The sequence below is a fragment of the Hippocampus bargibanti genome, linkage group LG02, assembly GCF_051943395.1.
Source record: "Hippocampus bargibanti isolate YZ-2025 linkage group LG02, ASM5194339v1, whole genome shotgun sequence".
In the NCBI taxonomy this organism is placed as follows: Eukaryota; Metazoa; Chordata; class Actinopteri; order Syngnathiformes; family Syngnathidae; genus Hippocampus; species Hippocampus bargibanti.
The window spans coordinates 26,988,898-27,004,509 of record NC_142735.1 but is presented as its reverse complement, the minus strand read 5'-3'; the positions used below and the strand labels follow the sequence as shown (position 1 = coordinate 27,004,509).

Genomic DNA, 15,612 nt, shown 5'->3' with positions numbered 1-15,612 from the left:
CTGCCATTTTGTTTTTTCTGTTTTCAGTTGTGTTGGGAAAGCGCAGAGGAAAACAATGTTGTGCTAAGTGCTGCCCTCCACCCGCGCTGAGCTCGGTTCGCCCGCTTTATCTTCCAAAACGTGGATCCGAGCGTTCTCCCGAGACGAGTGCCGCTTGCGTGGCATTCAACGAACAGAGGATGGGGAGTGAGGGGCTCGTGGTGGAGTGAGGGGTGTGGGAATAAAAAGCAAATGAGAGATGCTAATCGTCACCGGTGGAGAACAGTGTTTTGGGACTCTGGGAAAGGCAGAGGCACAAAAAGATGTTTACATCTCTCTCAATGTTTTTGATGGAGTCGAAAAGGTATGTAGATGAAGATCTTTTTTTTTGGCTGACGAACAACATTTAGCCCCATGAGCAAAATCCTGATCAGGAAGACAACCACAAGGTGTACGTTTGTTTTGCACAAAACTTCCACGACAATCACCAAATAAGTAGTTTACTCTTGAGAACTTTAAAAAAAAGTTAAATCAATCCTAGCAGATGCAAAAGATTTTGACTTCTTCCAGCAAATATCCAATGTTTGAATTTTTGCAAGTCGTTCGAAAACTTGTCGACAGCGTGGAATACACAGGTACGTAATGTATTTTCCATACAATAAGACATACACATTGAAGCCTTCAATGTTTTCAAAAGCTGCCTTATACAATAATACGATCCACTTTATGTATGGAACGAACTGATACAAGTGGGCTTTATGTGTTTGTTTTGTGTGTTTATTGTTGAATCCTGGGCTTTTGGCAGATTGCGTACTCGTGTGTTCGAAAACAACCACTTAAGAACTCCAACAAAAGTCGCAGTCTACCAAGCAGTGTGTGTGTCCACGCTGCTCTATGGCGCAGAAGCCTGGACCATCTATCGACGCCATGTGACACGCCTTGATGCATTCCACATCAGGTGCCTCCAATGAATGCTTGGCATCACCTGGCAGGATCGTGTAGGAAGCCTGGTGGTCCAAAGCTGCGATACGAAGACCAGCTTAAACAGACTCTAAAGAATTGCAACATCAAGCCCAGCAATCTGGAGTCTGCGGCAGCTAACAGGCCACTCTGGATTTCCATATGCCACGAAGGGGTGACACACCTTGAAGACAAACACACCCAGAGGAGGATCGTGTGGCACCAGCAAAGACACCTTTGTGCTGCTCCAGTACCGCCCCGGCAGCCTGGTCCTGGGCCTCACATGTCCTGAATGTGGCAGGATCTGTGGCTCCAGAATCGGGCTTCATAGTCATCTACAGTGGCATCGCCACCAGCAACAATAACCACTGTCCATTACCCCACATAAGAATGGATAATATGACATCTTCGACTTCGAGAGTTGGATATGGACATTAACACATGCACAACATTAAGTTATTAATCATCCTATTGCTTTTGAGTTATTATTTTAATTGTTATTGCATTGCACTATTCCGAGTTTACTACTTGTGATTACGCGAACATTTAATTGACCATCACAGCATCAGAATGTTTTGTTAGCGTGCTTACTGAATGGAGGAAGCCCCCCCCCCCTCCTTCCATAATGTGATACCTTGCTTTTGTTTAAAGATAAACCATCCATCCATTATCCGTACCGCTTATTCCTCAATAGAGCATTATGGGTTGCTGGAACCTTTCGCAGCCCTCTTCGCGTACCAGGAGGTAAGGGGGGTGGGGATGCACATCCTGAATTGGTTGCCAGACAGTCGCAGGACAGACATAGACAAACAGCCATGCACTCTCACACTCACTTATCAGGACAATTTGGAGTTTTCAATCAGCCTGCCATGCATGGTTTGGGAATGAGAGAGGAAACCGGAATACCCGGAGAAAACCCACATGGGAGAACATGCAAACTCCACACAGGGAGGCCAGACTGGGTCTTGAACTCACGACCTGTGCACTGTGAAGCCGGCGTGCTAACCACTCAACTACTGGGCCGCTCTAAAAAATAAACCATAAAATTAATAAATAATGAATAATAATAAAATCATCAAATATAAACATGTAATGAAAATACAAAAATAAAATAAAATATATACTACTACTACAACTACTACTACTACTACTACTACTAATGATAATCATAATCATAATCATAATCATAATCATAATCATAATCAGAATGCTTATAATAATAATGCTTTTGAATTTATTCATTTTGGGAGAGAATGAAGTTGTCAGAGAGTGTCTTATATATGGAAAAAGTTTGTAAATATGTCCTTCATTGAAGGTGCGCCTTATAATGTGTCTCATGGTGCGGAAATTTGAACGTGGCCTAATATGTGTGGGATGTGTATGTCTGATAGGCTCATTACATCCTGTGAATTTAAAGTGTCCTTGAGAGTTTTGAAAGGCGCTTAGAAATTACATGTATTTATTATTATTATTATTATTATTATTATTATTATTATTATTATTATTATTATTATTATTATTATTACACTAAAGTCTCGTTATATCGATATCGGATATATCGATAGTCCCGGTTATATCGATACTATTTCTATGCACGCACGGAGAAAATTACATGCAAACAGGGTCAGATATATCGATAGTCCCGGTTATATCGATATTTTTTCGGACTCCCTTGAATATCGATATAACGAGACTTTACTGTATTATTATTATTACATACCGAGAACCGTATCAAGTCGTACTGTTATACATTCATGGGGATGAGGCGGAAGAACTTGACAATGAGAAAATAAAGGACTGAATCAGCATAAATAGGAAAGGGAAAGTGCTGCAGGCACATTTAAACTGAGCTCATCTTGTTTCCTCGTCTTTTTTTGGGGGGGAGAGAGCTGCAGATACGTTCCATTAGTCAGTCCGTCCCATCATCCCATCTCGGGCGTGTTTCTTATCTGTGATTGCGGGAGCCACGCAAGCCAAACGACGTGCTAATAGAAAGCTAGTCTGTTGTGGCGTGTCAGGAAAAAATCCGCGAACGATCCTCGCACACCGTAAAATGCGGGACGGTCATTTGGTGGCTGCTTAGTAAAAAGGTGCATAACCGCGCGGCCGGTAAACAAAATTAATGGGATACATAATAGCGCCCATGTTTGGGAATTTACATTTACATTGGAAAGCAAGGCAGTGCGGGACTTGAGGACTTTTCTTTTTTTGTAGTATAGTCACAATACAAAATTCGAAACATGTTTCATGTCCAAGTAAATGAATGTACCGTATTTTGCGGTGTATAAGGCACATCGAAAAATCTTCATTTTCTTCAAAAGATGACTCTGCGCCTTATATGCAGGTGTGCCTTGTACGGTATGTTAAGTAATATTGAGCCGCAACAGGTCTCGCAACTACTGTCACCAGCAAATGTTTCCCCCTCTAGAAGAAGTCGTGTGTAACCCCAGCCTTTATTGTAGCTCCTTATAATGTGGTGTGCCTTATATTTGGAAAACATTTATATATTTATATAGTATATTTGGAAAACTTTTGTCATGCATTGAAGGTGCGCCTTACAGTTCGGTGCGCCTTATATATGGAAAACATGTTAAAATACACCAATCATTGGGGTGTGAAGCCCCGTTATGAGATGGGGATTGTTTTCTTCTTGAAAAATTCTAGTTATTGGTTTTCCCTGCAGGCCCAATATGAATTGTTGGAAAATCATGTTTACATCTCCTCAACATATGTACGAAATGCACAGTGTCGAACAAATTGACTGATAACTCATTTTAAAGTAAAAAGTTAAGCATAGCAACTGTTACTGAGGATTACAAATGACGATTTGAAATTTTAGTTCAGACTTTAACGAGCATTATGAATCTTGACATGCATTATTTGTTCTGGCGGGCCATATAAAATGTTGTAGTGGGCCAGATTGGGCCCCCAGGCCTTGACTTTGACACCCGTGCATAATAACAACAAGGCAACAGTAGCGTCCAGAATGGAAAATAAAATGACTTACCGCTTTGAGATGAGTCACCTGAAAGAGAAAAGAGAAAAGTAAGATGAATATGTGATTCAACAACAAACGAATAAACAAAAATGAGAGCGACACTGGGGTGGCGAAAATATTTAGCAGATGAAGCCTTTTGATGAAACCGCGTGAAAAACGTTCGTATTGTCTGTTCGTAATTATAGAGTAGACCAACAAAAAAAAAACAATCACAGACTCACCAAAAACTAAAATAAATACAACTTTGGTGAGATTCCTCACTTCCTCTCAACTATCTTCCGCTAGCACCACCAGAAAAGGCAATTACATTATTTTTCTCCCCAAGAGAGAGCCAAAATGTAATGGCATGGATAATGATTAAATTATGACAAGCTTTAATAAGAAACCGCAAGTTGGAAAAAGTAAATAAATCATCAGTGGTAATTGCTTTTGGTCACACAACGGGTCCGCAATGCATTATTACTTAGCAACCCCGATCGTGAATAACTTTGAAATGGGCGTCGCTCGACGTTTTTTTTTTGTGGGGGGTAGGGGGGCTGATACCTTATCAACAATTGCCTTTTCAGGCCAAGGGATATCCAATCTCAAGATAAAGTTTTCACGACCGGGAGCGTCGGAATAATCCGAGTCAGAGATGTTGTGACAACGAGTCGCGAGATTTGAGATGGACTTGGTTGCGTTTCCAAGGCCTCTAGTTGTCGTATTCAGATTTTGCATTCGGCCACCTTAGAAAGGTAGACGTGTCTCTAGGGTGTGATCCACAAAAAAAAAAAAAAAAGAAATATTATGACCTTGAAAGATTGAGTCTTTCGCAACTTTGCATAACAAAGCTGTTTATCAGAGCATTATTGTCGAAATATAAACATATGTATATTCAAGAGTGTCTGTGTGTGGTTATTTATGACTTTGCATCTGCAGTGAGAGGTGACTGGAGGATGCGGCGTTGCCAGGTAACTGCCACAAAGACACAGCTGAGTGGCTGGCCTTGCTGGATGTGGTTGGGTAGAGGGGGGGGGGGGGTCCTACCGAGCACTGCTTCCCGACGAGCTCGAGTGGCTCTTAAGATGGAACGGGAGGCGCGATCAAAACAGTTCGCTTTCACAAATGGGAGCGCAATCGCAGGGCGAAAAAACGGAACGGTGACTAAAAGTAAAAAACGATTCCTAGCAGTGCGCGGGCGATAAACGGCAGCACTCTTTGTCGATTGCACGAGACCTGCCCATTGTTCGGTCTGGGAACTGACAGAGGGCAAAGGTCACGCCTGGAATATGAAAGTTGGGACTAGTTTTTTGAAAAGATGACTGCAGTTTTGGTTATCAATGGCTCATCGGAAGGACCCTGTTTCAGTGGATGTGGGGACAGATACTGTACACCCTCCAGCCCCCAACATAGTCGGGTTACATTCGGGCATGGCTTGACCGGTGCTTGTCACTAATACTGATTTTGTTTCCAAGCCTTGTTTGTAGCAGATTGTGTTTGTAGAATAAATACATAAATAAATAAATACATGAATAAAACCTGATTTATTCATATTTGAAAATCTAATTCCAGATTTTTTTTTACCCCACTCCTGCCCACCTCCCCATTTTTTCCACACTATGCAATTTGCATCCAGATAGCCGATATTTAATTTGAGCCTGCCAGCGCGACTCCCTGAGCGTGCCAGTCAAACGGAACAATACGAAACATGGGATGCAAAAACATATTTTCCCGACAACAAAACGGAGGTGGCGTGGATCCACGCTCAAACCAATCCTGTCGTGTTTGTACGTCTCTGCCAAGAATGCCATTTCCGAGATGATGTCACATGTTTGCACAAAATAATAATAATAATAATAATAATAATAATAATAATAATAATAATAATAATAATAATAATAATAATACAATTTATTAGAAACTATATTTTAACTATTTCGAGGACAGCGGTCATGATAATGGATATCCATCTTCAAAATGATTGACAGTTGGTCCATCAAAGCAAGCAAGTTGTTTTCCCCAAAATAATTTGCTGGTTTATTTTTGCAACTGCAACTTTAAATTGAAGGGACGGGTTTGGATCCCTGAAAGTCTTTATTATCCAGTAATACATTGGCTTACGAACTTAATTGGTTCCCAGAAATTGTGTGTAAGGTGAAAAGTGTGTATTCCAAACATTAATTTCGCATAGGAAAGCATTAAAATGAGAATAATACGTTCCCAGGTCACCATAACACATAATTTTCTACTAAATAAGCCTTAAAACTACACAAAATCTACCTTATTTTATGTATAATAAACATGCTATGGTATTGTAATTAAAGAAATAACTATACTGTATAATAAAGTCGTTTTATTTACCTTTGTGACGGTCGTTGATGGGTTGATGGAATGGAGTGGCCAGTTTCATCAGCATTAAACACTTGATGAGGAACGTAGCCTTCTGTTGGGGTAATTCGCCATACGAACATGTTTAAACATCACTTTCTAATCTTTGTTTACGTTTTGGACTTCCTGATACGTATTATCCTGCCTTCCCTTACATGATGTCGCATCTACATTACGTCACATCCGATTGCGTCACACCCTGTGCGCCATATAAATGCTCTCCCAGTTCTTCTCTCTCTCTCTCCATGCGTCCTCCTTCGTCGACACTGCAATGTCTCCGCTGTCTTCAAGATTAAACCAACTTTCTGTTCAACATCTGGCTTCCTGATGATTTAACCATCCTCTGCCATCAACGCCCGGAGAAGCAATGAATCAGGGACGAACGATCAAAATAAACCCATTACCTTCTTCCACCATCTTGAGGAATGATTCCTTGTAAGCTTCGGCATCTTTATCGTTAGAACTGACTGCCTCACCATGACGAATGACACCATGAATCCCTGTACGATGCTTAAAATTCTCGAACCATCCGTGACGAGCCTTGAAATCATCAATGGGTGACAAACTTCCAGGTTGCCTCTTGACGATATCCGAGTGAAGTTGCCGTGCTTTCTCTGCGATAATTTTACCCAGTTCCTCATCAATTGTGTTCTGTTTAGCTGTGTTGATAGCTTTTTGCATAAAGTGTCTCAAGGAGTTCTGGGTTGTACAACTTGGAAGTTGTGATATTGCAACAACAGATACAGGCAGACGCACTAGAAACTGCATTAATAGCTGATTCCCATACTTGTCCTTTCTCTTCAAATTGTACAGATGGCTTGTGCGGGTTATTTGTGAAGCTTCATTGATGGGATATTTTAACCTTGCAGTCTACACTCTGCCTTTGAACTATCAATAAAGTTGAAATTGATGAAAAGGTTTCATCATTTAATATCTAAACCAGTGTATAGGTTTTGTCCGTGGAAGGATGTGAGGGCCTGTTTCTCCATCTCTTCCATGTACAGATTAGCCACTATGGGTGAAACTGGTGAGCCCATAGCACAACCATGAATTTGTTTGTAAAATTTCCCCCTAAATTGAAAATACGTAGTATTAAGGCAGATTTCCAATATTTGGCAGATGTGGTCCTGTTTAAGTTTGTTTTTTTCATGCAGAGAAACGTCCGCCAGCAGTCTCGTCCTCACCACTGAGACTGCTGCTCGGTTTGGGACATATGCACCTAAAGGCTAGCAAACACTCATTTGATGACAATGAGGTTAAAATCTTAGCGAAAGAACATAGATCGTTTGAAATGGGACTAAAAGAAGCAATTTTCATAAAAGAGCTAATTCCTTCACTTAACCGATATGGTGGGGTGAGGTTCAATTTGGATTGTTCGTACAACAGCTTGCTTAGGCAACATAGGATTAGCAATACTGATGAGATGATACCGGAGAAAGTGGGGCCATCAGGCCAGTCGTTAGTCAGGAGAATAGGAAAAATCAGTGGAGCCGCAGGGAGTAGTCCTCTGCTCCCCCAAACCTGAGAGCAGGGACCTATCATAGCAGAGTCCGGCACCGCCATGTCTGGACCGTAGGGATATATATAGAGTCTAAACTACCAGTAAGACTAGTTTGCTGACGAAGTTTCTTGGATAAGAAGCGAAACCTCCGACACTTTCAAAGAAGTATAGATGACGGCTGAAGAAACATTTTCATCGATGGACCACTCCTGTACGACTGAGAGCTTACACAGACGCAATAACATTGAAACTATTCCAAATTTCAATGTGTTTACTATCCATTTTCTCACTCTCTCTCTGTTGTATGCATATATGTTTTCATGTGCAGCTCTGTCTTTCTGTGCAGCTCTGTCTTTCTGTTACTTTCTGTGGAAAGACATTGACAATCTGAAAGAAAAAAAAACGTTGACGATCCAGGCTTCAACTCTTGGACTTACAACATCCTGCTCGACCCGAGCTAATGGCCTGTGGTTATAACTCCATTGCTTGATTAAATTACTCATTTGAGTTTGGCATTAGTCGATTAATCTAGCAATTAAATGGCTGGGTCAAAAGGATTAAAAATTGTTCTCTGAGTTAGTCAGTTCTTGTGTTTAATTTTGCTTGAAAAATTGGAGAACTCTAAAGTTTGAGAAGAGAAATAATGCAGTCAATCATCAAAGATGGCCGACCAGCTCAGTGAACGGCAATTTCCGACAAGGGCTTCTAATGTTATTCCACTTGCCTCATTGCCTTTGCTCGCATGCTCGAGCGAGGGCAAAACCACCTACACATCCTGCAGTGTGCGTTGCACAAAAATTAGTGCCAGGTGAGATGAGTCTTCACCTGAATCTCGCCTCTCACTGCGAGCAGTTTGGGATTGAAGAGGCCATTTGGAATTTCTGAAGCCGACCGCTCCGCTTTGGGCTGAGCGAGACATTTGCAAATGTGTAATGAAGACGCCAACGTCAGACTGACATCCCGCCTGCCCCAGGCGTCATCTCGCGCGACTTTATGAGTTTCCGCCGTCTCCACGTAGTGTATCTTAATATGCTTGCCCTTCTCAAAATCTCGTTTATTCAATTAGGGGAGTCTAATTTGTGCGTCAACATATTTCATCAGGCCCTCCTCCTCTCTCGCTAAAGGGATTAGCTTTCTATTTACGCAACGGAAAAACATCATATTCCTGTAGGAGAGGGGAAGACAGAGCTATTACTTTTCATACACACACACACACACACACACACACACACACACACACACACACACGCACACACGCACGCACGCACACACACACGCATTATATCCATATATATATATATATATATATATATATAATGCATATGTTTCTGTATATTACAAAACAAAAGGGAATTAGATATGAGGCAACGCCACAAAGTAATCAATCATACTTTCAATGTTTAAAATCAATTCAGTTCTGTCAGACTCACAGCACAGCTCGTTCATTTTCAGGACAACCGACATCAGAAAAACGTTTTATAGCATCTAAAATACCCAAAACACGCAGTATGATATTTTTATTCAAATGCAAAACACCAGTAAAAATGACATAAAGCGTCCAAAATCTGCAAAAAAAATGAGCTGCGAATTGGGCATTTTCAGAAATCCTGCCCCCAGTTCGTGACGTCACACCAAGACGTCTTGCATTGCTGAAAAATCAAAACAATGGCTTCAGATTCGGAGAATATGCTTTCTTGTTACACATCCAGTTTGAATATGATTCAAATAGTGGGGGGGGGATGTCGCACCCAAAAATGGCGACCAGCTCCCGTGACGAAAGAATCAGCCCGTTTCCACAGGCTGATAAATTCCTTCCATGGAGCTTGGACGCCCTCTTCTGGCAGCTTTTGGGTGCAACATCAAGGTTTTCAGACAAACAGTACAGCAAAATACATTGACGTGATGAAGGACTGCTACAATGTGTCATTTTTTTTTTTTTTTGGGGGGGGGGGTCCTTTAGTGACGTCACGTACGGACTCGTCACCAACTCAAAAACAAGACTTCCTGAATATTCAGCGTGAGTCTTAAAACGTAAAATATAGCTATATGCGGTGGAATCTTTGTAAAATACGCTCAGTAGAAGTCATTTGAAGCCATTTTACAAATTATGGACACAATTTGTCCGGAGACGTCGGTTGTCCTTTCAGAGTTGTTGCATTTTACGATCGCTTCTTTGGAAGCATTTTTCCCTTGCCATTTCTAATGTGCCATTAGAAATGGCACATTTCTTCAAAATGTGCCATTTCTCTCTTCAATAACAACGGATAATTCCAGAATGTGGACGCGAGCAATGGACAACAGGGTGCCCTTGAAGGTTCGTTTGGGAAAAGTCTCCGGAGAATGTTGCAATTAATGAAGTGCTGAACCAAACGAGATAAGTGATGAGATCCCTTCGCTGAATTTGATTGTTTGTTTTTTTTTTTTAAAGCATATGCAATTCTCGCATTTTGTATTTATTTATTTCTGCGAGTCATTACTAATTGAAACAGCTTTGCTCACCTTGCTTCCTTATCTGGCATATACCTCCGTCTCCTACTATATGTCACCCATCTTGTGCTGCACCTCCCTGCCCCCGTCTCTCCTCCCCCTTACCCTCTGGTGGCCTTAATTACAACTTGTAAAAACACGACCTGGATCCAATTTCCACACTCCAATCGCACTGGCCCTAAGATGAATGCCCCACTGGCCAAATTTGATTAAGTTCTGTTGAAATTACGTATGTGTATGTGAGCGCGAGTCTGTGTATGTGTCATTTTTAGAAAATGTTGACATTGTGGTACAAACCAGGAAACATAGCAGAATAAAGATCAGTGGTTAAACACGAAATGAGCGAACTGCTCAAAGTCAGTCAACAAGTGAATTCCAGGAAAAAATATTCTCATTTGTTGATTGTTATCTTGTTCCAATTTGTGTTTCTGACAATTTGAGCAGTTTGAAATTTATTTAAAAATAAGGTCGATTTCAACACGGTTTATTCATTACATAAAGCGAACATATTGGAGCCGATCCAGTGGGGGACACCCTGAATTGGTTGCTAGCCAACCACAGGGCACACAGAAACCAACAACCATTCACACTGAAACTCACACCAAGGGACAAATTTGGAGTCTTCAATCACCCTGACACGCATGTTCTTGGAATGTGGGAGGAAACCGGTGAATGTGGGAATGTGGGAGGAAACCGGAGAAAACCTACTCAGGCACATCATGAGGATGAGTTAGCTTCACCAGCTGTGGTAGCAAATGTTAAGTGTTATTTTTAAATTGTCATAAGTATTCACAAAAATCAATTAATCGTCAATTAAAAAAATAAAAAGAAAGAAACTTAATCATAAGTAACTTATCCCCCTTACATACACAGAACAATTGACAAAGAAAAACATACTACTTTCAAACACAAGTAAGTAGCAATATGAAACATGAAATTTCGGATGCAACTAACTTGCCCCGCCCCCCCAAAAAAACGGTAATTTTTTGTGGAAGTCCCCAAGTGGACAAAATTAGCAACAACAGTTCAATGTTTTGGTAAATTGCAGCCTACGCTCGATTGATTCTGCCGGACTGTTGACTACCTTTCAAAATGCAACGTAAAACGGCATGTAAGTTGCAGTCAATGAGCCAAACGGACACACGTGCTATGAAAGCATGACATGGCACGCGCGCTTTGACCCGCAAGCGTGATTCACGGCATGGCTTTATGCCAATAACGACACAGAAAAACGACCTTCACATGCATGTCATCGCTCAAGGTCCTGCGGCAGATCCTCCGCCCAGCCCTGTCAATCAACATCAGCCCGGTGACTGTAATTATGGCATTTCAAAAGGTACAGCTCGTCTCGCACCGACCACAATAATGAACTCTGGAGATGGGTGATTCCACCGGTCCGAAACTTTACAATTGTTTTTTTTGTGTCTTCATTTTAAAGCAGATTCATTGGAAACTATTTCTAACAAATGAAACGCCGCCAGGTCCCGTCTTCCTTTCCAAACAGGTGCCGGCGCACAAACACGCGCGGTTTATAAAGGTGCCCCCGGTGAGCTGTGAGTGAGATGGCTATCGTGACCTGGACCTAGTCTATTACGTGGCGGGCCAGATACGGATCAGACTCAATACTCCCTTCATTTTCCTCGCGGTATCTTCAGGGAGATCAACATTCCACCTGCCGGGACACTATCTCGCAGGGCTCACTTAATTTAATTCACTTCGTTTGCATCTACCCGACGCATTTGAATAAGGAGAAACCAAATGAGTGAAAAGGATCCACGCTCCTGAAGGATGGAAACAGCCACCGATTTACACTCTTTAAGACAGAGACAGTCCTCAACCACTGGGTACAGGACTTGTAACCGGTCCGTCGGTCATTCAGTAACAATGCCGCACAAAAAGATGATATTGACTTACATTATTCCCGTTTTATTTATTTTGGAATCTAAAATGTGTTTTAGTTTGTAAAATGACCGGAATACCTGTTGCATCCGTTTACAGGAAGGGTGTCAAACTCATTTTTAGACGCGGGCCACATTGTCATTACGGTTTCCTCTCGGGGGTCGTTACGAATTTGGGGAAGCTATCAGAATAGTTCATCCCCTCCACATATTACATACAGAGCACAACAAATTAATGAATGAGTAGTTTTTAAATTTGAAGTCAAAAATAATGATTGTTATTGTGGTTTACATGGAACAATTTGAAATTTTGGTTCGGACTTTAGTAAGCATTATGTCCTTTGGCAACATAAAATTCCTACTTATTTCTGTCATGAGCCAGTTGACAGCGGGGCGGGGCCTCCGTTCCCGCCGCTCGCCAGCTGCTGTCAATTCCCTCCTCATTAACTGTGGACATTTAAACCCGACGCTGGCATCCACCCAGCGTCGGAAGATACTTCGCCTTACGCCAAGCTAGTACGTGGAACTTGTTACCAGTACGTTATTTGCTTCGCCCGAGGAATGATTTTAGCCACGAACGCGTTTGTTGTTTGCACCGCGTCGTAGGTTGTTTTGCACCCTCGTGTGCCACTTTATTTTTGGTTAGTGTGGTTGGGTGGATTGCCGCCACTCACCCACTAACATTGTCAGTTGTCATTTTGAGTTTGTTTCACGAGTTGTTACCGGGTCCGCGTATTTTTGGACCCGCGCTTTATGTTAATAAATCCTTTGCCGGTACCCACGCCTCTGTCCTGCTCTACGATCCACCGCCTATACCACACGTTCCTGTTCGCCAGCTGCCACTGTCGCCGCCGGAACGTGACAGAATCTTCCGACCAACATGGATCCTGCGGACAGTAACCGAATCTTCTCCGTCCTCGCTCAGCAGGCGGAGCAGCTCGGCCAAGTGGTGCCCGCCATCGCGGAGATCCGCCGCGACATCACCCGGTTAGCCCAACGGGTAGATAGACTTGAGGCCAGCGGCGCCTTCGTCGCGGGGGCCGTCCCTCCCCAGACTTTGAGCCGCGAACCCAACATCCCACATCCCACCCGTTACGGAGGGGAGCCCGGGCGCTGCGCGCAATTCCTGCTGCAGTGCTCCATAGTTTTCGACCAGCAACCCTCCGTATACACCACGGACGCGGCCAAAGTGGCTTACGTCACCAGCCTGCTTGCCGGACCCGCAGCCGCTTGGGCGTTGGCCGTCTGGGAATCTCGGCCGGAGCTCCGAGCCTCCTTCCCGGACTTCGTCGCCGAGTTACGGCAGGTTTTCCATCTCCCGGTGAGTGGGCAGGCAGCGGAGTCCCAGCTGTGGATCTGCCAGCAGGGTAGCCGATCGGCGGCGGAGTATTCCGTCGCCTTCCGCGTCCTGGCTGCCGCCAGCGGGTACGACGACCGTGCGCTGCGAGGGATGTTTCGGCGCGGGCTCAGCGCGGCGTTGAAAGACGAGCTGGCTACCCGCGACGAGTGCTCCAGCCTTCGCGAGCTGATCTCCCTCACGCTGCAGCTGGACAACCGGATGCGAGACAGGGCCCGGGAGCGGGCTGCCCAGGCAAAACTCGAGCCGCCAGCAGGGACCCGAGGGGGTGCCCGGACCTTTCCGCGTGGGGGGCACGCGGCCGTGGAGCCGATGGAGATGGGGGTCGAAAGGGCCGTTGAGCGGGCGCCGGAGCGACGCAACACCGGCCCGGCATGCCAGCTCTGCGGCAAGTTGGGTCATCTAGCCCCGGACTGTCCCAGTTGGGGGCTTCCCGGAAAGACCCCCAGTGACTGTAAGTTACCCCGTCCACACAAGCAACGGGTTCCCTTAAGGTCCGCGGGGGGGTTCACGTCGCGGAGACTGGAGCTGGATGCCGTTATACACGGTCCCACCAGGACAATGTCCGTTCGGGCCTTAGTGGACTCGGGGGCCGACGGCTGTTTTATAGACCCGCGCGTCGTGTCGGCGTTGGGGTGTCGGGTTGTTCAGCTGGGGGCGAGTCGGAGCATACTCGATCTCGACGGTCGGTTACTCGCCGAGGTTACGCAAGAAACCGTGCCGCTTCGACTCGTACTCTCGGGCAATCACGTGGAAAACCGGCGGTTTTTCGTGATGCGTTCACGCTCGGTTCCCATCGTGCTCGGGTTACCTTGGCTGGGGACCCACAATCCGGCCATTTCGTGGGACGGACCTACCATTCAGGGGTGGAGCCCCCTCTGCTACGCTCACTGCCTCCGGTCGGCCGCGGGTGGGCCGGCACCATCTCACAGCTACCCTAGGGAGGAGATTAGCCTAGAGGGGGTGCCGCCCTGTTACCACGACTTACGACAGGCGTTCAGCAAGGACCGCGCCCTGTCGTTACCACCGCACCGTCCCTATGATTGCGCCATTGACATTCAGCCCAACGCTCCGTTTCCCAGTTCTCGTCTGTACAACGTTTCCCAACCCGAACAACAGGCTCTCCGGGACTACATTGACTCTTCGCTCGCGGCCGGGCTCATTCGGCCATCACGGTCACCTCTGGGAGCGGGGTTCTTTTTTATCACTAAAAAGGATAAATCGTTGCGTCCGTGCGTGGACTATCGGGGACTCAACGAAATAACTATAAAGAACAAATACCCGCTCCCACTGATCGACTCCGCCTTCGCGTCCCTCCAGGCCGCGACCATCTTCACTAGACTGGACCTCCGGAGCGCTTATCATCTTGTTCGGGTCAAAGAGGGGGATGAATGGAAGACCGCATTTAAGACACCTCTGGGACACTTCGAGTACTTGGTGATGCCGTTTGGTCTCACCAATGCACCCGCTGTGTTCCAGAACCTCATTAATGATGTCTTGAGGGATTTTCTGAATATTTTCTGTTTTGTGTATTTGGACGACATTTTAATTTTTTCAGAGTCCCTTGAGGCACATCGCCAGCACGTCCGGCTAGTTCTGCAGCGGCTGCTGCAGAATCGACTATACGTCAAGGCCGAGAAATGTGAATTCCACACCTCCTCCTTATCCTTCCTGGGCTTCATCGTGGAGCGGGGGCAGATCCGGGCTGACCCAGCCAAAACCGAAGCGGTAGTAGAATGGCCCACACCTACCTCTCGCAAGCAGTTACAACGCTTCCTGGGGTTCGCCAACTTCTACCGCCGCTTCATCCGGGACTACAGCCGGAAAGCCCTCCCCCTCACCCAACTCACCTCCACTAAGACCCCGTTCAGGTGGACGAGAGAAGCGGACGCCGCGTTCCGGCTGCTGAGAGAGGCTTTCTCTCACCCCCCAGTTCTCCGCCATCCAGACCCCAACGGCGCGTTCATTGTGGAGGTAGACGCCTCGGACTCAGGTGTTGGGGCAGTACTCTCCCAACGCTCCTCAGTCGACCAGCAGCTCCACCCCTGCGCCTTCTTCTCCCGCC

At 45.0% G+C, this 15,612-nt stretch overlaps 1 protein-coding gene across 7 annotated transcripts in view; it reads right to left on the bottom strand.

Moving 5' to 3' along the window:
* nrxn2b (neurexin 2b) overlaps positions 1-15,612 on the bottom strand; it is a 406,291-nt gene that overhangs the window by 250,566 nt on the left and 140,113 nt on the right. For all 7 annotated transcript variants that reach the window (XM_088990599.1, XM_088990598.1, XM_088990595.1 and 4 more), the window contains one exon: positions 3,947-3,964. In XM_088990599.1, the coding sequence (XP_088846725.1) occupies positions 3,947-3,964 (18 nt within the window). The remainder of the gene's footprint in view (positions 1-3,946; positions 3,965-15,612) is intronic.